We start from the raw sequence: 23,370 nt of genomic DNA on the forward strand, positions 1-23,370 counted from the left end.
TGCAAACATAAATTCTCTATTGATGGAGTCAAATGCTTTCCTAAAATCTAGTACTAACATAGCCCCTTCAATATCATTTTTTTCCGTATATGTAAGTAAATCTTCCATTAGACGAACATTTTCTCCGGCAAAACGCCCTTTTATATAACCTTTTTGATCCGAATTAACTAAGGACGTAATAACTAGCCGTAGTCTATTGCTCAAAACATGAGCGAGGATTTTATAATCTGTATTAAGAAGCGTTATCGGTCGCCAGTTATCTAAATTATGTCGTTCTCCACCTTTAAACAAAAGCGTAATTACGCCTCTTCTTTGTGAGCACGAGAGTTCCTGTGATTCAAAACTTTCGTTTATTGATTTACAAACTAACTTTCCAATATGGTCCCAGAAGAAGGTATAAAATTCTACACTTAATCCGTCCGAACCGGGAGTTTTATTATTTTTCATCTTTAAAAGCACATTTCTACATTCCTCAATTGTGATGTAACCTTCACAAACTTTTTTTTCGTCTTCGGTGAGTACGTTCGCTTTTGTCTTAGCAAGGTACCTATTGATCTGTTCAGGGGGTATTTGTCTATTTGCATATAGCTTTTTAAAGTGCGATACTTGTTCACTAAGGATATCCGTTGGGTTGGTTACCATGACTCCATTAGTACGCAAATTCTTTATTTGTTTTTTTTTACTATTTGATTTTTCTAAACCTAAAAAGAATTTTGTATTGCGTTCACCTTCTTCAACCCATATTGCTCTGGAACGTATTTGTGCACCTTTTGCTTCAGTATCGTATATAGATTCAAGTTCCCTTTTTTTGTTTTCAATATTTTTTTCAATATTTTCATCACTTTCATCACTGTTGATGATTTTTTGGTTTAATATATCTATGTCTTTTTGTAATTTTTCCTTTTTTATATTATTTTTCTTATTTTTTGTCTTACCGTAGCCAATTGAAAATTCTTTTATTTTCGATTTTATAAGTTCCCATAATAAAACTGAATTTAATGGTTCAGAAATATTATTTGTAATTATACTTTCTATGGACTTCGTGTAAATTTCATCGTTTAGATAATTATTGTTAAACTTCCAGAGACCAGGGCCGCGCCTTGATTCGTGTAAATCTAACTTTATAGACACCGCTTGATGGTCAGTTAAAATTGCCGGGCGAATGTCGCATGATATGATGTCTCCACAAAGGAGAAGATCGTCCGATATTAACCAGTGGTCAAGCCTACGATAAATTTTTCTAACTTTTTGTCTCCATGTGAAATGGCATTTTTTGGAGTTCATTATTCTCCATCCGTCAGCCAGATTTAAATTTTTCATGAGATTTTTTAATGTGTGAACTGAATTATCTGTTCTATGTATACTCCCCTTTTGATCTACATCTTTGTTCATGATGCAATTCAAATCACCACCTAAGATAATCTTTTTACAATTGTCATCCACAAATAGATTATAATTTTTATGTATATTTCTGAAAAATGTACTCCTATTCTTGCTATCATTAGGAGCATATACATTAATAATTATAAATTGTTTTCCTTGCATTGATAGTTTTATGAATACAAATCTTCCATTAGGATCAATAAGTTGTTTATCAATATCACATTCAAGACCCTTTCTTATCAATATAGATACACCTCTGCTGTGTGAGTTGCCTATGCTGTGTATCGCTTCGCCCTCCCATGTAAAGTTAGACTTACTAATTAGATCATTCGTTAAGTGTGTTTCTTGTTATAGCACTATGTCTGCTTTTTGATCTTTACACCATTGGAATATTTTGACTTGCTTATTTTTAGTCCGGAGACCTCTAATATTTAATGTAATACAATGTAAATTCATTTTGATTATTTCTTTTACATTTTGTTAGTCACGTACATACATTAACATTAACAAAATAATATAATACTGTAATAATTTTCGTGTTAAAATTACTATTATAATTACAGAATCCAAATTGTAAAAATGAAATGATAAGAACATAATATATTTATTATATATCATAATTTCATGTAAACAACAGTAGAAAAAAATTGAAACAAAAGAAAGAAGATGCCTATTGATTTATAAGCTTGTTTTCATTTTATTTTGTCTTTTTTTTCCTTAGATTTCTCTTCACACTTGACGATGATGTTTCTTTCTGTGTTACCTTGGATTCTTGTTCTTTTTCTTTCCTCTTAGCTCCACTTGCTTCTTTTGCCGTTTCATTTTCACTTGTGTTTTGTTTTTCCTCTTGATTGCCATTTTCTTTATGTAATGGTGTGTCGAAGAAGTCAGTTACTTTTTTTTGTTCACGATCGTCAGTAGCTGTGCTTTTCGATTTTCCTTTCGCTTTTCCACTTGCCGCATTATTGTCAATTCCGTGTTGTTTATTCACTTCCTCTTCCGAATGGTCGCTGCTGTTGTCATCCGTGTTGATGGAGACATGATCGCTGTCATCGTCATCATCATCATCATCGTTACCATTTTGACGTTCCTTGTTAACTAGTTCAGGTACTGCATCTTTCACTGATTCTTCATCATACCTGAATGTGCGATCAGTTGTTATGGGTGTATTAACAATTGACTCCCACATACGGTTTATATATGTTCCTGGTGAGCCTGTTGAGTCAGCAGAGCTCTGATGTGAACCTTGACATCTGTCTTTTGTATGCCCTTTTTGATTGCACTTGTGACATACGATTTCCGAAGTACATTTATATGCTAGGTGTCCTATTTTCAGACATTTGGTACATTTGAGCTCCTGTCCATCGTAGAATATACGGGCTCTGAATCCATTTATAGTGATTTGTCTAGGTATGGATGTTGATATCTTTTCTACAAAAATGGATCTATCCCCGTTAAGCCACGATGTTAACTGTCCATTGACCCTAATTTTCAGCCGCATCACTTGTCCTACCGGTTTGCAACCCAGTGATTTCAAGCGATTTACTATCTCCGAATCTGCAACCGACAACGGGATATCTTTGACTAGTATCCTCGTAGTTTCCATTGCATTATGTGTAATATAGGGATTTTTATCAAATACCGCAATATTACTATTTCTAATGTTCACTCCTTTAGTAATCAGCTGTACTCTATCCGTTCTGTTATTCACATAGATTCGCCATAGATTACGAATTTTTTGCACACCAACGATACTCTCAGCAGGAATAATCTTCGTTAGCGCAATACACAGTTCTTCATCTTTCATAAATGATCTATTGTTAGATGGTATCTGATCAACTTTTACAAATACGGGCTTTACAACAACTTGAGCTTTGTTTACGTTTTCCGCTTCATTGATTTGCCTGTCTCTTTTGTTAACTGGGTTACCCGTAACAACAGGAATCATAACGGCGGGATTTTTAGCGCCATACATTGACATAACGCTAGTCGAATTTTGCTCAATAATTGTGTCAAAAGATATTCCGATCGTGTATCTACAACTCGATTTGTGTTCTCTAACACTTATTTAAGAAGTATTACTTACTCGATTTTAGGATGATTCTGTATTTACACCGTAAAAATAAGATTTTTCTCCCGGGTGAAGTGGACTGTCACCTTAGTGTTCAGCTTCACAGCGCCCTCCTGTCACGGCAGTTAGTTTCAAAAGATGTTTAAATTAAATAATGTATTAATACTTATTAGGATGATATTTATTTGAATAAACGCCTCTCCAATAAAACATCACTTTGAATAATAATCACCACCCCCCCCCACCCCCGGCCAACCCAACTATCTAAATAAACGTCCATCCCATCCACATTTATAATAACACAATTATACTATTTGTAGTAGAATTCATCGCACTGTTATCTACAATTTACCAAGCATTTGTTATTCTTTTTTACGACTTTTCATATCTATTAGATAGAGGATTTCATTTGATTATAAATGTTACCATATTATTAAAACTAAAAAATTTAACATATATCCCTCGAATAAGCTCCTTCCTCGAGTCAAATGAACTCCGCCTCCCCACCTCCGCCCTATAAGGGCCCTACCAAATAATAAAGACTATACTTTAAAATGTTATTAATCATCTAAGACACTGTGAAACAGAATAGTTTAGTTTTACGAATGTCAAGCATTTTCAATAATGGTAACCGACAGAAAACGTAAAAGAAGAACATTCCGAGAACCATCGTCTACACTTCCTAGAGGGGGAGCGAGCGAAGCGAGCTCACCCTCTAGTTATTGTAATTTGAGTAGGGAATGATTTGTTATTGTAAAACTCGTTGGGTGAACGAATGACGCCCTATTAAATGTTACCGTGTCACTACATGTAGTAATAAATGAATATTTTTGAATTCGATTTTTGTTGGTTTTAATTTTTCGATAAAATAAAAAAATAACACACACAATACAACTAGGTGAACGAGCTCCACATGTTATGGCCGGCGGCGCCATTGTTCTTCCCGTAGCGATGGATTTTTGAAAGGTGCTCAATTATTATTTGATTAAAAAATTATTATTTGATTAAAAATAGTTATAAATAAACAAATTTTCGATTTTTACAATTGTATGCTTACTGGATGATGTAGACAAACCCGGATAAGGTACTGTATTAATTGAAACAATTTGAGAAATGTTAAGGGGTAGGTACGAAACTACATTAGCGCCAAAAGAAATGTTGGCTTATGTACTGTTTTCGGCAGCAGTCTAGTACAGTGGTGGCGCCAGGATAATGTAGGCTTATAATAGGCCTATTTCATATTCCTGGTGCAGGTTTCTTGTCATTTATGATCATTTTTAGCCACGTGAACGATGTAAACATATTCCTTCCTCTGTTGGCAGTGGCGAATTTACGAAGTTTTCGAAATAATAATCGCATATTACGTTTTTTATTTTATCAACATTAGCAATATCAATACAATATGTTATTAAATGGTAGTTTGAACAACTTTAAAAACCTAATAAATCCCCCCATAAAATGTATATTAACAACTTCGGTTTGGACTAATCATCCCGGATTCCACTTGAGTAGCCATCCCCACGACACAATCGTATCCCCACGGCCGCGAGAGGCGACCGAAGGCGAGTGTATGAACTGAACCAATAACGGACAAACACATGCTATTGAAGTGTAAAGGTGTACAACGTGCATGGAATAATTTGGCCAAGATTCGAGACTGCTAAACATGTAAATGAATTAATTTCATTGTTCACCTTTTGTATTTTCAATCTAAATCGATTGAATCTACAGAAAAGTCACACAAAAAGATCAACAACGATTTGGAATTTGTTCAGAGAAGAACTCAGAAATTTAATAGCAAACCAATATTCTTATGTAATGTAAATAGAGCTCAAAATAGACGGGCTAATGTAAGCTTGTCTTTTTATCTTCCTTTCTTTTCTCCCTTTTTCACTTATTTACCTCTTTTTGTTTTTGTATTGTATTACTGTTTCTTATTGTTTATTATTTTTGTATTATTTGTCTTACCATTATTAATACATTTTATTGAACTTGAACTTGATATTAAGACAATTTTAAAGAATATTGTATTAACCTTTTGTTAGTACTTTTAAACACTGAAAGAGGAAAGAGAAAGAAAGAAATATATTGTAGACCAAAAAGAACAAATTTGAAAGATGATATGTGCAAATATGACTACTTATGTTATGTTTTTAAAAGATATATACTATATACATGTTATAAACACATTTTGCTTGTTAACACATGTTGTTTTTTTAAATATCTTTATATCGTTGTCACGGAATGAAGTAATGAATAAACTGGGCTACACCTACGAAAGAGAAAAACAAATAAACATGGACAGTCGTTAACTATAATAGTACTTGTCTACTATTCAAAATTAAGATTATAAATCACAGATAGTTGACTTAGAATGCTTTCCCGAACATTGGAAGTTTCATTGATGGCCCATATGCTTGTAAGTCACGAAGAAAGTCTTTGACGACAAGCATATCGGTGGATCCTTGCATGTAGATGCTGACAATGCAATGATTTCCCCAAGGCGGCATATCAACACTAAGTTTCAAAATGCGCTGGTTTACTGACGGGTTGGATGAGCGACCGACTTCGTACCAACTTCTCAGACATATCCCACACTAAAGATAAAATGATTTTGTCAAACATGTTATATTTCATTTCAGGCTTTAGGCCTATATTATACCAGGATAAACGAATACGTAAATACTGTAAACCTCATTTCTTCTCAGGGTACCCATGTAGAAATAGCAGTTAAAACACGATACATTTGAGTAAGGCTTGGCTCTCATCTGAACGCAACGTAACGACGTGTGCGTAGCGCAAGTGAGTTGATTGAGCATCGCGTCAGCTCAAACGCTGATGGAAGTTACTTAACAACAACAACATTAATCATTATAATTTTAGCTTTAGTACTGTAATAACGCAAGACCGAATATTTCAAATTGTAAATAGTTAGGCCTACCCCACAGCAACTACACATCCTGAGCAGACAACATGCTGCCTGGCTATCGATAAATGACGTCACGGAAGCCCCAACCATGCCATCAAGCTCGACAGCTCGAATACTCTCTAGTGGTAGAAACTGATAGTGGAAAGCATCGCCAGCTTCACATTTTACAGAGTATTTGTTCGGTTTCTTGGTGCTGTCTGGAGGAACTGCAGCAACTTCCGTTTCTAAATAATTTAAATTATAAAAATAGCAAAATGAAAATGAAATTACAGTTCTTGATTTTCAAAGCATCGTATCATCACTTATTGTTATAAAAGTAGGCCTCAGTATGTAGTTAGGATTTGTTAGGACACATAAAAAAAGACTTGAGATTTGAGAACCTGGGCTAGCTCTGATCGAAGGACCACCATGGCACTAAATAATAGGCCTACAATAGTGTAACACATACGCTTTGTGCTTTCGTTAGACAGCATAATCAGCCTACTGTTGGTAAGAAACATCCTTCCCTGTGATATAGTTTTCTTAGCTGGTAAAACTGGATCCAAATATTCAAAGTCTATGTACGCATATGGCATGAACTGTTGGTTGGCCAACACAATCTCACTAGGGCAAAGCATGTCTATAAAAATACATTTAATTGTTATTTTATATACAAAATATAATTAAATACTGTTTATAAATATATGGCTAGAAAATCAAAAGGCCATGGATTTTTTTTTAGAATATCGGTCATAGACGTGCTAAAATCTTTGGCCATCTATCAACCGAAACTCTCGTAACCGCCTGTCCACTCCGCGTTTTGTGTTTCTATTTTTTTCCGTTTACACCGTTTACCATTACCGCTCGTCTGTTTAAATTGGCACCTTTTGTGAATGATGGTGTCCGCCTTAGGGGACTACAACTTTAGCATACAAACAGGAATTGCAATACCGTGAAAAAAACACGTTTGCTTTGAAAAACCCGACGTTTGTTGGCGCGTCTATCACAATGTAGCTCTAGTTCTATACTCTCTTCCGAGTTTGGCAGGACAGTTCAAAAGTTTGATAGTGTAGACCAGTTTACACACTTTGGCAAACTGCAGAAGCAGCCGATGCACCTTCTTCACCATCTAGATTACTGATGTCTGTGAACCCAGCAAATACAATCGCAGTCTTTTAAACACAGAATGCAGTTTTAAAAAACTTCCCCAAAAGTTTGGAAAAAAGAAGTTTATTTAATGTGGGGGGCAGTGTTTAAACTAGGTTAAGCATAAAAAACGTTGATTGATCACAATAGATCATTGCAACTGTTGCCTGTGATTGGTTAATTACTTGTATTTCTTTGTACTATGTGTGAGAACCGGTACTCGTTGGTGCCACATCGTGAATGCGTTTAGTCGATTATTGTTGGGGCCCCGAATAATAATGATTCTTACTTACCTGCCATAAATTGTTCATAACTTATATTTCCATGGAGTTCACTTCGAAGGATCTCAACATTTTGCGATAGTTCAGAAACGGTTCTGTTCAATTCCTGCGTCAACTTCTGGCTACTTTTGTGACGGGCTGGAATGGAGTAGATCACTTGTAAGGACTTTGGATCATAGTGGAAAACAGACTGGCTATTTCCACTTGGTTGAGTCAACACGATCTTTAAAATGCAAGACAAACATGTCATATATATATTATATATATATATTTTTTTCTTGTGGGATCATCGATAAAATACATTAATCTATAGGGCTATACAAAATGTTGTCACAGGATAAGAAAAAAGTTATCAATTGTTGGCAAGCTAAAAGTAATAACATTGTTACACATCTTTTGAATTGTACTTACTTAAAAAAAAAGAATTATAAAAATAAGATAACATATATACAGATAATAGACGCATAATAAATGAACTTTTCAGTTTCAACATATAAATACTATTTTTTGTTGCGTATATGTAGTAAATGTGGTATTGTAATTAACTGTTATCCTAACAAGTTTGGCGATCTAACTAATGGTGCAAAAAATACCAAATTCAAATCGCGCCGTAAAGCTAGATGACATGTTCACTGTGCAATTTTTGCATGAGTGTTATTTCCATTTCCAAAACGTTTCAACAATCAATCATAGTACAATACTTTGTTTCATCAGGTGTGAAATTGCACATTCATGCATATTGATTATATATGTATAACGGTAATGAAGAATGAAGCTTAGGCCTATACCAAGGCTATCAAACACTTTGTAGCAAAGGTGTGGTAACGACACCGACATTTTCCAAAATCAGCAAAGATCGTGGCTCTACCAAGAAATGTTTTGGTCGTGTGGACAGCCTTTATGTAGGACCATTCTAGTGCACACATGGACTCACAAACAAATTTGAAGAATATTTAACTTCGTAATGGCAGGCTTAAACATGTATATTGTTATGATTCTGCTGATGGGGATTCGTTAGTCATAATTCTACAAAAAATACAACTTACCGGCGCTTCCATGGCATGGACTTAAATAAAAGATGTCATTCAAACATTCTATAGTGAAAATTAAAAAGTACGATATCTTATTGGGTGTATTATTTACCAATGTCCTTCATACAAAAGCCCAGTCTAGTGTAGTATTAAATCGTTTAATAGTTTTCAAAATAAAGGACTCTTTTACGTTCCATGAGCAGTAGGCCTACCTGAGCAAATGTGCGCGATCGGAATTTATGAAACGCCTGAAACGTGCTATAATGAAACATTATACAGTTAGGCCTACATGATATTATTATGTGATACACTATTGTGTAATCATAAAGGCTGATTTGGAAGATAGGTCCTAAATTATAAGCGTGATTCTTCAGTTCACGAAATTATTTCACAGCACATTATTGATTGTGCATCGTGAAAATGTCCGGATAATAAATAAAAATGTTATACAGATAGATGTAACAGATCTGGATAGTTAACATGACACAATTTCAGAGGGGAAAAGAATAAATAAATATTCTGACAGAATAAATAGATTAGTTCTATACAAATTTAAATATCACAATGAGTATAATGTTTTGTACTTACTTACAAATTAGTGTACTACTGTAGTATGTTGCCTTTGGAACAATGTTACTTCTCCTTGTAAGCATGCACTTATATAGTATCCTATTGATTGCACTTTACATTTCAACATGAACGTGTTAATTTTGCTTTGATAGTGATATGGAATTCGGGAAAACCAGGGTACATTTATTCTAACTAAATGAACCGACATTCAGAACAAAGGACTAAAACACCGTGACCGGCACATTGTAAGAATGTAGGCGCACTAACTGCGTTATGCAAAACTGATTTTTAAAGCGAAAACCCATCAAGATCGAAATAAAACTATTTCCGTTTTAAATATTTATTACGCGAGTTTAGGCCTACATTATTATTATTTCAGATGATAAATACTGGGTTTTATATTGTTTTATTCATACGTAATTACACTGGCATTAAAGGTATAACCAGGAGCCTATCATATCAGCCTAGCTACATAGGCCAAGCAGTACAAAGCGGAAAGTGTGTATTTAGGCCCTACGCAAAATGGCGCAATGAAATACTTTTTATACAAAAAATACCAGAAAGAAAGATCTGGAAAAATTACATAAAAAACATTTTAAGATTTTTTTAGTGAAGAGATTAATTTTTTAGGATTATTCAAATATACCCTCTATTTTACATGTAAAAGAATATGAAATTACAAGGTAGGCCTATTTCTTAAACTGCGAAAAGACATTGAAAACAATTTCAAAAACATAATGAATAAAGTGTGATCAGGGATGATATTTTTAAATGACAGTTGAAATGTATGAAAATTAGAAATTTTCTGGGCGGAGCTCCACTTTTAAAATATGTTCGAAATTCCACACGCCTCGGTTGTTGTTCAGTATTATAATACAGTATTATCAAAGCGATTAGTAGTGCTGAAAGGCCGTTCTTACTTGACCGTAGGTGGTGGTACAAGCAAAGTTGGTGGGGGTACGACCAAAGATTAAGTAGCGGCGCTATACAATTTTGGTACACGAGGCCTATTCGTCGGTCGGAAAGCACTTGTTGCGCTCTCGCAACTTGTTGCAGGAATAGAGAGCAGTCATAATCACATTGCTCCTGATCTTAAAAAATAAAGTATTCTAAATCAGTACTCAGTTTACCTGTGTTAGAATGGGTAAAAAAAATGCCCAAAAAACCCCCCCAATATTTAAGCTAATTAGGCTAGGACTAGCTAGCTAGGAGGCCTAGGCATAGAGTAGGCCTAGTATAGGCTACTGCATGTATGTGGCCTAGTAGGTAGATCCTACCCTAGGCATAGGTACCCGGATGGTAGGCAAGCCTAGGTCCTAGGTAGGCCTAATTATTAGGCCTATTATTACTAATACTAGGCCTAGTGATGATCGGCCTGATGAACAGCATAATAAATAGGCCTACCTACCTAAGTCCTAGCCTATAAATTATAAGCCTAGCCTAGATAATACTGTAGATAGATTTGTAAATATTTATTGGAAAGTTTGGGTTAAAATATAATTGCAAGACAATCCCCCAACACCGTCTAGCCATCCACCACTACCACACACAGTAGGCTATTATAGGGCCTAGGCCTAATAACAAGCCAGAATAATCGACATATTGATCCTAACTTGGCCTTACTAAATGCCATTTTCTAAAAAAAGTATTTAGCTGTACATATTATTGTATTCACCATCAATGAATATTTACAATTTTATTCAACAGGAGCTGGGACTGGAATCAGAAAGAAAATAGGTAAGTCCTAATTCAGAATAATCATCCATTGATTACAATGATATTGATGTTGATTATTTTCTTTTTAAGTATTGCGCTTTCTGTAGGACTACCTGTATCTTGCAAATATCAATCATGAAGTATCCATTACCTTACTTTCTTCTTTTAGCAATAAGGTACTGTGCAGCAACAGACATTAAACCCATATGAGATGGCAGAAATATTGAATGATGTTGCCTCTAATTTGAATGTTGCCCTCTAGGTATTTCGGCCATCCACATTGCCAGTCAACACCATATCTATAAAAGAGCATATAGAAAAGATCTCAGCAGCTAGAATCACTAAGAAAGTAATTATATTATGCATTCTTCATATCTTATTGCAGGCAGATTCTCTTTAAAGTTACAAACATTTATGACAAGGACTGATTGTTTTTAAGGTATTATAATAATATCAAACATTGAATTATTTCGGGTAATTAAATAATGAAAAATAATAATTAATGTAAGGCAAAACTAAGATTATCTTTTAGAAAAACAGTAATGAGGTATAATAGCAATAGTATGTTTTATTTATTAACCTTCTCTTACATTATGAAAAAATACAATGTATTTTGCAGATCGGGATGTGCTGAAGGCAGACAGCAAGACTAAGCAAAAAAAAACATAGGATTTGCCTGAATCGGGACTTGAAGTCCGGAAAAGAGCATTGGAAACCTTGTGTCCAATAAACAGAGGTTGGTTACTCTATAATATTAATAAATAAATAAAGAAGAAGATAAAATAAAGTTAAAAAGTAATAATTATTAACTGTAGTCTGTTTGAAGAATGATCTTTTTCTGGAAAATTCATACTTACAACCTCATCCATACAACCAACATCTACTTGATTGCTACCATATTTTTATATTCTAAAAAATCTAATGCCTGTTAGAAATCTGACCAACCATACTTTTTTTTCAAACACATCTTCTGAATACTTTTATTTAGTTTTGTTTTGTTTTTTGTTTTTGTTTTCATATTTGGTGATGTAAATGTTTTGTTGCAGATAAAACAAATGAAAAAACTCCTAAAAATTCCCTTTAAGAGTATACCAGTATGAAGAATAGGGAGCTGAATAGAGAACAAAAATTGGAGGTTAAGAGGCAGGAGTTGCAGTTGCAAAGGGAGGAGGCGGCTTTTAGAATAGAAAAAGAAAAAGAAGAAAGGAACGTACTAATAGATTGGCATTTGCCAAAAAGTAATTTTTAATAATGTTATATCTTTTAAATTATTACAATTTTTCTTCTTTCATTGATTTGTTTAAGACGAATATTGCAGATGAAAACTATGGTAATGGTTTGTGGCAGTGCACTAAGTTGGTCTTGAATGCCGCTTTGTCTTAAAATGCATGCATCATGCCGACGTCCTTCTACCAAATAAATGTCCAATGTGTCCATTTGGGAGAACAATCGACTGAAACTCCTTGTGTGTCCATTGAAGACAATAAACACCTTGGAAACGCGTAGGACGGCATTATTATTCAGAGGTGCACCTTTTGCATGAATCACCTCAGAGTAGAATGACAGATGATCTTCATCCAACCATGGTTGGTTCAGTTGAGTAAGCAAGTGATTGTGTTCAGTGTAAATTAAATCAATGGTTTCATTGATGGCCAAGGATAGAGTGGATGAAGGCCTACCAAACAATTGCTCAAGATCAGTGAGTTTATTAGGAAAAGCGAGGCGTCTCAATGCCATACATAGAGCATCTTCTGCAGCAACAATGCATACACTGTTTACTGGCAAGCGCAGAACTCGTACCAACCTCTGTATGTTTTTGTTCGAAATTTATCAACACACTGGGCATCAGATAAATTGTTAAGATTTATATATAGATTGAAACGTTGGTAATTGACATCAAAAGTTTTCTCTACCAAATACATGTCTATCTAAAGAGTACTGTAATCGTAATTTATCAATTGAAAAATCGACCAAATTATCTGCCATTTTCACCTCATGGTTCAAATAGGCCTCTGAGACGCAATGTACCCTGGAACCACCGGTAGGTGGCGTTGTACACGAATATAGCTTTAACGGGACACTTTAATTATTTTCGTAGCGGAAAATATGTATGTTGTAGCCAACATTTTGACATTGTATCGCATGGAACGCCTTACAATGGTTTCAAGAGCGTTGGAAACTCTGAAAAACATACGAAACAGTACATATCTGAGCCAAAAAGTGAATTTTATGATTTTATTTAAAAGAGCTGTGACGTCACAAAGAACGTCATCTTCGGCATGTTTTCGGAAGCATTAGGATGCTCGGAAATGTCAAACAAAGTTCAAGAAAAGACGTCAACCCTGTTCTGATTGGTCGGTTAAAATGCTTACGTATAATGTATGTTTTATTCATTCATATACAAAGTAGGCTTGTATTGAGGCTATATCGATTCTCTACTTGATATTTTTTCTAAAATATTTTTTTTTAGTTTGAGAGAGATTATTTAGAGGGTTAGGTTTTAAATATTTAGGACGAGTTTATTATTTATGTTTTTCATCAAGACAAGTTCATAGTTGATAAAACAGCCGTCAGACAGATAGATGCACTATTAGACTAAACAACACCGATGCTACATCATGACCAATGTGAGTACAGATACTATCCCAACATTTACTTCCAACATCAAAATCAGTAGGTGAGAGGATGCATTCCCCGTAATGGTAATGCATCCTCTCACCACCAGAATCCCTCGTCAACTACAGTCATTCTCCAAGCACAGGAACATAACACAAAAGTATGTGCAACATCAAAACAGTTCAAGACATGTACCAGTAGATTTAAATCCCTTCACCATGCCTTCAACAAACACTGCATGTAGCCAAAGTAATTGTACCTGGTCATTTTGCTAACACCTTCATCTTTTAATTGTTGTGCAGCGGCACAACATCTATAAATGTACAGGTATCCCCTTTCATCTTGCCAGACGCAACACATGGCATCTAGTTCCGAAAATCTCTGGATTAGTTAGTTATATCACGTGTTTTTATTTTGTTTATATCGTCTGCTTTAAAGCGTATCAACAGACTCTGCTGCCAGTTTTCATATTCTCAGTGATCGACATGATGATACAGTATTGAGGTCTGTCACTATAAGGTATAGCAATATTATGTTTTATTCATTAACATTTTGAATTCTAGGTGATGGATATTTGGATTTATGTTTGAAAGGGCAGCAAGGGTGATTTTTTAGAATCTCGTCATGCTTCGCAATCATTTGTAGTGCTAAGTAGTATTTTTTAAATGTCTCTTAAGCACAATTGATTGGCTTGTTATAAACTTTGTAGGATTTTGCCACACTGTTTATTGGAGCATACAGATTTGTACAGGCTTTGCTGGAAAACCTTCATAATGTATGTAATGTGTATTCTGATCCAAAAGCGTCTATTGTTTGACGAGGTTTATGTGTAAGTAGTATTTTTGGAATGTCTCTTAAGCACTTTAATGTTGATAATGTCCATTCACCATCATTGCAGTTTTTGATGATATCCAATATACGTTTGCAAGCAGGGCCGTAGCCAGGATCTGTCAAGGGGGGGTTCGGACAATAAGTATTTGGGTCACTGCGCCGCGGGTGGGGTCTGAGGCGAATTTAGTGACACCCTTTGATGTCCGGAAATGGTACTCTCGTACATAACATTCATGATAAATGGCACCTCTAAGTGGCCGGAAAAACACTCTCATGCAGCATGCTACGATTGAACAAAACGATCGTACTTTTTTCCTCCTCCTCACGATAACATTTGTTGCCGCCGTATGTTAGATGCGCGTGCTCTGTGTGCGGAACCACCGCCTATTGTTTGATCATTCACTCGGTATTTTGTTTTGCGTTCAAGTTACAAGCCCCCCAAAAAAAGCACAATTTGGGTGAGAAGGCAAATTCAATGCTTATTATAGCCAGGGGCGGACCCAGGGGTGTTTCCCTTGTGGCCCGGGCAACAGCCTTAATTTCATACTAAATGTTGTTTCTGCCACTAAATTAAAATTGAGTTCCATTTCATCGTATACAATATCCATCTGGACCCGGAACTTGATAGGCTTAGTCATAAAGTAGTTACAGAGTTGCAGGGCATTTTATTATTGTTGAATGTTTTGATATTAGCCTAATTGTTAAAACGACCTTCACAACCAAAATATTTCTTTTCATTTTAAATGGAACGCTACAAAAATAATCCTCTGCTTCATCGGAGCATGAATACCTAATAACCAGACAAGAATGTATCTTTGTTACGTTTTACTATCAATCCATTTTCCTGTCACGCAATCCATTTTTCAACAATATAGTAGTATAATAATAACATTTTGATTGAATAGTGAGGGATTAGTTACAGTTTGACTTTGAATAAACCATTGGTAATTTACTGAAAATCCAAAATTATTCAATTAAAGAAACGCTCAACACATGAGAAATAGATGTCGGTCGATACACTTCTGACGACGACTAAAACAACGACAATCAGCTAAATGTTAGTGATTTTATTTCATCTCTGGCTTGTTACATTTTTCATGCCACATTACCGGACTTCCCCCTCCTCTCGCAATGAATGACAGTACAGATCTTCCCTATCTAGGCTCGTGTATATAGCATACTACGTTATTCACAAATTACCCACGCATAGCAGTGTTACTAGAGCCATCACAGATTACCTCTAATAGATCAATCATTCATACATGAATTCAAAAATTCATCGACAAACGAAATATAGCCTATATTCATTCCTTTTAAATATTAGGCATATTGCCAAGGCTAATAATCGATTTGTCCATAATTATTGCGTTTTGCCGGGGGTTTTCCATAATCTAAGGCCAATTTTTAGGCCAAATCATAATTGTGCGTATTCTGTATTTCCGATGCGTGTAGTACCCTATTTATCTTCATTTCCGTACGTTCGTAAATATTAGGCCGAATTTCCGTAGTAATTTATAGACGTTCCGAAATTTGAACCGTGTTATACCGGTAGCAGAGCAAAGTTTGCTTCTTTCTGCAAATGTCCTATCATTCTTTTCTATGTTTTATTTGGAGTGTGGTTTAAAACAACACTTTTGTAAAGTTTATAGTGGATAAATAAAAATGAATGTTTGGAAATGGTGGTTTTAACATCTGACTTTATTTAGCATTTTTAAATGAATTAAAATTCCAAATTATACAATTTAACCTTTTGCTCAATATATTTATAGCAACAGCTTCATATTTTTTGTATAACTTTTTAAAATTATTAATTGATAATTAATTTACATTAATTGAGTACAGTTATTAGAATGTATTACCGTACCAAAAGTACCTTCATCGGGGACCTCCCCGTGACGTTCGCATTGAACGAAAAAAAAATTATCATGAATTTTACGTGCGAGAGTACCATTTGCGGCCATCTAGGGGTGTCATTTAACAATTTTCTTGCTCAAATACTCAGTGTCTACAGCCCTGGAGTCTTTGGGCAACCCTCTTAAAATAGTCCTGCGACCGCCCCTGATAGCTCTATCTATATTTATTTACAGCAATTTGTTGAGGAAACTAAATATATCAATGTAAATAGGTGGTATTGATACAGTTGAGTAGGCCTACGTATCGGCTGGTGGTCTAGAAAAAAATAATCGAATGCTATAGGTGTAAACTACAGTACATGATACCATAGATATTATAGTGTAATATATTAAATTCACTATATTCCACTATACTTCATAGCCACACATACATATTGTAGGTAACCGCAGCGTTCCATTTTTTGATGTACGTCGGAAGGCTATATATGCATGCTGACTGCCAGTGATCGAAACAATAGGTACGCGGTTGTCTAGCGGTGTCCTTTGTACGATTCGTTCGTGCCCAAGCTCACGTCAATATCATGTTACATCCTGGTACCAAAAATTCGTATTATTTTTCGGCAACCAATTCATTTGTTTAACAATAAGGTATGAGTTATTCACGAACGAGTTAACGAATTTTTCAATTTACAAATAACCTTTTGTATTGTGGGGCACGTATTTGGAGGATTTTCAGAGATGAGGGTGGTGAGGTATTGGGGATGTCGGGGATGGGGGTTCGCAGTCGGTTAAGGGGGGGTTCGCCCGAACCATAAAAACCCCCCCTGACTACGGGCCTGTAGATGATATGTTTATTATGTTAGCTGCTTGGAGAAACACAAACATTCACAGCTCAGTTGAAGACCGGATGTCCAGAGCTTTTAGCGAAGCCGCCTTGTCAATAACAATCACCAGCATTACAGACGGGCTAGCGTTCGCTGTCGGTGTCTTTTCTATCTTTCCATCTGTCCGAATATTTTGCACGTACGCTGCTGTCGCTGTTGCCGCTGATTTCTTGTATCAAATAACCTTTTTCTTAAAATTGAGTTCCATTTCATCGTATACAATATCTATCCGGACCCGGAACTTGATAGGCTTAGTCATAAAGTAGTTACAGAGTTGCAGGGCATTTTATTATTGTTGAATGTTTTGATATTAGCCTAATTGTTAAAACGACCTTCACAACCAAAATATTTCTTTTCATTTTAAATGGAACGCTACAAAAATAATCCTCTGCTTCATCGGAGCATGAATACCTAATAACCAGACAAGAATGTATCTTTGTTACGTTTTACTATCAATCCATTTTCATGTCACGCAATCCATTTTTCAACAATATAGTAGTATAATAATAACATTTTGATTGAATAGTGAGGGATTAGTTACAGTTTGACTTTGAATAAACCATTGGTAATTTACTGAAAATCCAAAATTATTCAATTAAAGAAACGCTCAACACATGAGAAATAGATGTCGGTCGATAAACTTCTGACGACGACTAAAACAACGACAATCAGCTAAATGTTAGTGATTTTATTTCATCTCTGGCTTGTTACATTTTTCATGCCACATTACCGGACTTCCCCCTCCTCTCGCAATGAATGACAGTACAGATCTTCCCTATCTAGGCTCGTGTATGTAGCATACTACGTTATTCACAAATTACCCACGCATAGCAGTGTTACTAGAGCCATCACAGATTACCTCTAATAGATCAATCATTCATACATGAATTCAAAAATTCATCGACAAACGAAATATAGCCTATATTCATTCCTTTTAAATATTAGGCATATTGCCAAGGCTAATAATCGATTTGTCCATAATTATTGCGTTTTGCCGGGGGTTTTCCATAATCTAAGGCCAATTTTTAGGCCAAATCATAATTGTGCGTATTCTGTATTTCTGATGCGTGTAGTACCCTATTTATCTTCATTTCCGTACGTTCGTAAATATTAGGCCGAATTTCCGTAGTAATTTATAGACGTTCCGAAATTTGAACCGTGTTATACCGGTAGCAGAGCAAAGTTTGCTTCTTTCTGCAAATGTCCTATCATTCTTTTCTATGTTTTATTTGGAGTGTGGTTTAAAACAACACTTTTGTAAAGTTTATAGTGGATAAATAAAAATGAATGTTTGGAAATGGTGGTTTTAACATCTGACTTTATTTAGCATTTTTAAATGAATTAAAATTCCAAATTATACAATTTAACCTTTTGCTCAATATATTTATAGCAACAGCTTCATATTTTTTGTATAACTTTTTAAAATTATTAATTGATAATTAATTTACATTAATTGAGTACAGTTATTAGAATGTATTACCGTACCAAAAGTACCTTCATCGGGGACCTCCCCGTGACGTTCGCATTGAACGAAAAAAAAATTATCATGAATTTTACGTGCGAGAGTACCATTTGCGGCCATCTAGGGGTGTCATTTAACAATTTTCTTGCTCAAATACTCAGTGTCTACAGCCCTGGAGTCTTTGGGCAACCCTCTTAAAATAGTCCTGCGACCGCCCCTGATAGCTCTATCTATATTTATTTACAGCAATTTGTTGAGGAAACTAAATATATCAATGTAAATAGGTGGTATTGATACAGTTGAGTAGGCCTACGTATCGGCTGGTGGCCTAGAAAAAAATAATCGAATGCTATAGGTGTAAACTACAGTACATGATACCATAGATATTATAGTGTAATATATTAAATTCACTATAATCCACTATACTTCATAGCCACACATACATATTGTAGGTAACCGCAGCGTTCCATTTTTTGATGTACGTCGGAAGGCTATATATGCATGCTGACTGCCAGTGATCGAAACAATAGGTACGCGGTTGTCTAGCGGTGTCCTTTGTACGATTCGTTCGTGCCCAAGCTCACGTCAATATCATGTTACATCCTGGTACCAAAAATTCGTATTATTTTTCGGCAACCAATTCATTTGTTTAACAATAAGGTATGAGTTATTCACGAACGAGTTAACGAATTTTTCAATTTACAAATAACCTTTTGTATTGTGGGGCACGTATTTGGAGGATTTTCAGAGATGAGGGTGGTGAGGTATTGGGGATGTCGGGGATGGGGGTTCGCAGTCGGTTAAGGGGGGTTCGCTGTAAAGGGGGGGGTTCGCCCGAACCATAAAAACCCCCCCTGACTACGGGCCTGGCAAGCTTCGCTCCGCTATGACATGCTGTACCTTTGGATAATTTTGCACAAATCCTTTCTTTATCAACAGCATATTATCGATAGTACATGTGTTTGTAAGAAGTAATGTATTCCATTATGCTTTATTTGACCGCTGTCTTCCATTTATTAAAGCTCATTTAATTTTAGGGTAGGGCGTGGAGGGCATGTTATCTCTCACAACAGGTAAGTTCTCGTTTAATCTTATTTTTCTTTCTTATTTTTTGAAAGACCGCATAACATGGTGAGTTGTTCCTTATAGTAATGGGACGTGAGGAAACGTCCGTTTAAGATAGCTTTTACAGTATTCTGAATTAATTGTTCGGAGAACACCTTCAATCATGGCCCGACAATAGTCTACTTCTACATGTATTGGAACAACTGATGCGACTGCCCTTGTTTTTGAAACGGCATTCCGAATCCGCTGCAAGAAATGTCAGAACTCAGCATTTCGCAAACTGGTATGCCGGCACGTCCCTTTATGGCAGTAGCATTGCTTAGTAGAAAATTTGTTTGTCAGTGTCTCGGTATTTTCTTTACAATGAAACCGGTAGAATCTAGATGAAGAACAACTTGATTTTTTCTTACTTGGTACTGACAGCTCTGTTTGACAATCCATCATCAGATATACTTTAAATATAAATATTGTGTAATATTGCACAAATCCCCTACTTGTGAATCTTGAGGATGGGTTCTTATTATCGACATCGTCACAAATTCTTTGAAAGACCGTTGTTCCTTATAGTATCGGGAAGTGTGGATTCTTGATTCCTGTAGTCAATTACATTCGTTTCTTGAACATCTTTTTTATAGACTTCTTTCAATGGCCTTGTTCAAGTACTTGACAGAAGATTTAACGGATTTTGTATACAGTTTGTTATTGTATTCAACGCGCATCTCATCAAATTGTCTTGCAGAGAATGTTCGATAGCTAGAGAAAATAGCATGAATTTTGCATTTTGTAAGGTTTTTCACCCTACGAGGAACGTTGTGTATCAAATGTGGGGCGCAGATACCTGGTTATGTATAACCTTGGATTTCGTGACTTGTAATTGGCAACTCACCACGTCCGTTTAAGATAGCTTTAACAGTCTTCAGAATTAAAATGTTCGGAGAACACCTTCAATCATGGCCCGACAATAGTCTACTTCTACATGTATTGGAACAACTGACTGCCCTTGTTTTTGAAACGGCATTCCGAATCCTCTGCAAGAAATGTTGATTTTCGGATGAGAGTTAGTAGAAACTGTACTTTTCATGTCCTTTTTTAATACACAGTACATTTTTATTTTAAACATTAAATATTTTACTTCTTTGAATTGATTTCAAATAGACTTTAAACAGCCTCTTATTGAATCAGTTTGAATTGAAAGAAACGACTCTCTGTATAATGTTGTATAACGTTTATTGGAAAACTGGACGAACCATTGAACGAAAACTTAAAACTCACTAAAACAAACCCCTGAAATAACAATCAGAGAAAATACACATGTAAGAACAAATCAACATCATTATACCGATAAGTCTCAATTACACGCAGGTAATTATGAAATATCATCTGTCTCAGGATCAAGTTAGACTTTTTAACTTGTACCTATCTCAATATTAAATTAAACCCTTTAACCTGGTATCTAATGAATTCGTAAAGTATTAACAATCCAATCCAATCCTAAACTAAACACCAACACAGTGTCAGAATGTATTTCGATCTTTCTTCGGCCTTCAATACTATGCAACCTCATTTGTTGACAAATAAGTTGTTAAATGAACAAATAAACATATTTCAATATATGTTAAACTGAACAGCAAAGTTAAATCTTACATTATTAATAGTAACACTGGTTTTAGCACCTTTCCTTTACACTTCAGACTTTAAATCATCAAATTTGCCTTGGTCTTATCAAACATGTCAACTATATTCATTATAAATATGAAATTGACCGTTTTGTAATGTTCTGTAATAGAAACTATCCTAAACTTAATGTTGCAAAGACCAAAGAAATGGTTATAGATATTCGCACTAAATTCAAGGCATCTGCTGATGTTATTATCATTGAAGGTGATCAAGTAGAGAAAGTATGAAATGGCTCCTTCTGCAATACAACATTCTTCTGTCGCATAACAGCCACTTTGGTGTTGTAGCTAAGAAGCTTGATGACGATGTGTCGAGATTTCCCGTCAGAACTGCGGCCAACTCGGTGTGCGCGTTCGACAACAGGCGATAATGAAAATTCAAAATGGTCACTTAAAATCTTCGTGGCCAAAGAAATACAGTTCTCACCTTTTTCTTCCTTATAACCGACAATTTGAATATTATTGCGACGACTAAACCTCTCGGATTTATTAGATTCCTGTTCAAGTTAAGCTACAGAAGAAGATAGTTCGTCTATTTTATTGTGCACGTGCTTTAGTTGATCAGCCTTGGCATTCACAGCTTGTTCCACTGCTAATATTCTTGCTGGATTATGTTCAATTGCCTGGCTCAGTTCATTTTTTATTATTTCCTGCCCTTCCATTAGCGATTTCAGCGACATTTTAACGAATTGTTCAAATTCAGTAGAGCGAGTATTTGGCTTAGCTGCCATGGTTCATGCACGTTCAGTAAAAGACAATAGAACAACGAGGAGCAAACAAAGGCACATCCTACCTCAAGCGCAGCATAGCTAGACTGTGTCTGGGGGTGGGAGGGGGTGAGGTAGGGGGTTGGAGTTATTGCCATTAACAAAGATAAAGAATTAATAGAACGTCTTATTAGAAAAGTTAGCAGAATCACTGGTGTCTGTTTGCCTTCAGTTGACTCTCTTTTTAGAGTCGGGGTTACAAATGTTTTGTCATATAATGACTGATACTCATCCTCTCTATGATCGCGACTGTTACACCGCGTGCTGATTGATCTCTGCAAGCGACAGCTACTGAAAACTTTGAGTAGGCATCAGTTCACTTCACTAAAACGTCTTCAAACCCTCCCTTTCCTCTATCCAGCTTGAGTCTATCGCAATTAACTCTAACAGTCTAAACAATCTAAGTAACAGTCTAAGTAATTGGTGTAGTTGTTGTTTACAGTATAAGGGGAATATAACTGGACGACCTTCTTTGACTGTGACTGCATCGACCTCAACTACAGACAGTAACTCTTCCTTGGGATGTTTACCGACTGCACAGCTTAGTATCTCTGTAGCTGGAACTGCACTACTTAATGCGTCAGCACACTTGTTGTCTCTGCCAGGTTTGTATTTCACTTCAAGGTTAAATGTAGCAAGTTGTGCAACCCACCTATGCTCCGTAGCGCCCAGTTTCGCTGTTTCCAGGTGTACTAGTGGCTTGTGGTCCGTGTAGATGATACATTTATTGCCAAGGATGTAAGAACTGAACTTTCCGTCACGGCCCACTTCAAAGCTAGCAACTCTACTTTAAAACTAGATAAGTCGTTGTAGTTCTTCTCTGGGCCTCTAGGGTCTCGACTCGCATAGGCTATTGGGTGTGATTTTCCTTCGGCATCCTTCTGCATCAGACACGCACCCAATCCCTTGAATGATGCATCAACCTCTAATATAAACTCACGGTTGAAATTAATTGAAAATGAACTCACTTCTCTGCCGGCTTTAGGTGCCGGCCACTCTCTAATTCGCTTCACTTTCTCATCAGATACTTAAACTCCTTGAGCGTTGACTACTTGGCCCAAGTATTCTACTTCACGTTGTAGTAGCTTGCATTTCTTGCCTTTCAACTTC

At 35.8% G+C, this 23,370-nt stretch overlaps 1 protein-coding gene and 1 long non-coding RNA gene across 4 annotated transcripts; one reads left to right on the forward strand and one right to left on the reverse strand.

Annotated features, from left to right (window-relative positions):
- Nucleotides 1-5,219: 5,219 nt before the first annotated feature.
- On the reverse strand, nt 5,220-9,521 carry LOC144845884 (uncharacterized). Of its 3 annotated transcripts, none has more exons than XM_078703389.1 (6): nt 9,409-9,521; nt 8,836-8,883; nt 7,802-8,012; nt 6,832-7,002; nt 6,396-6,607; nt 5,220-6,051 (listed from the first exon to the last, which is right to left on the reverse strand). In XM_078703389.1, the coding sequence occupies exons 2-6, from the start codon at nt 8,845-8,847 to the stop codon at nt 5,824-5,826; spliced, it is 834 nt and encodes a 277-aa protein (XP_078559515.1). In that variant the 5' UTR covers nt 8,848-8,883; nt 9,409-9,521; the 3' UTR covers nt 5,220-5,823. The 3 variants fall into 3 exon arrangements, with proteins under 3 accessions (XP_078559515.1, XP_078559523.1, XP_078559506.1); XM_078703397.1 differs by having other exon boundaries at nt 9,413-9,502; XM_078703380.1 differs by lacking the exons at nt 8,836-8,883; nt 9,409-9,521 and having other exon boundaries at nt 7,802-8,082.
- Nucleotides 9,522-10,407: 886 nt separating this feature from the next.
- LOC144838542 (uncharacterized) lies at nt 10,408-11,783 on the forward strand. The gene is made up of 4 exons (XR_013611654.1): nt 10,408-10,494; nt 11,098-11,127; nt 11,276-11,455; nt 11,726-11,783. It is a non-coding gene; the product is annotated as an uncharacterized LOC144838542 (long non-coding RNA).
- Nucleotides 11,784-23,370: the final 11,587 nt, after the last annotated feature.

The sequence above is a fragment of the Antedon bifida genome, chromosome 1 (assembly GCF_963402885.1).
Source record: "Antedon bifida chromosome 1, ecAntBifi1.1, whole genome shotgun sequence".
Taxonomy (NCBI): domain Eukaryota; kingdom Metazoa; phylum Echinodermata; class Crinoidea; order Comatulida; family Antedonidae; genus Antedon; species Antedon bifida.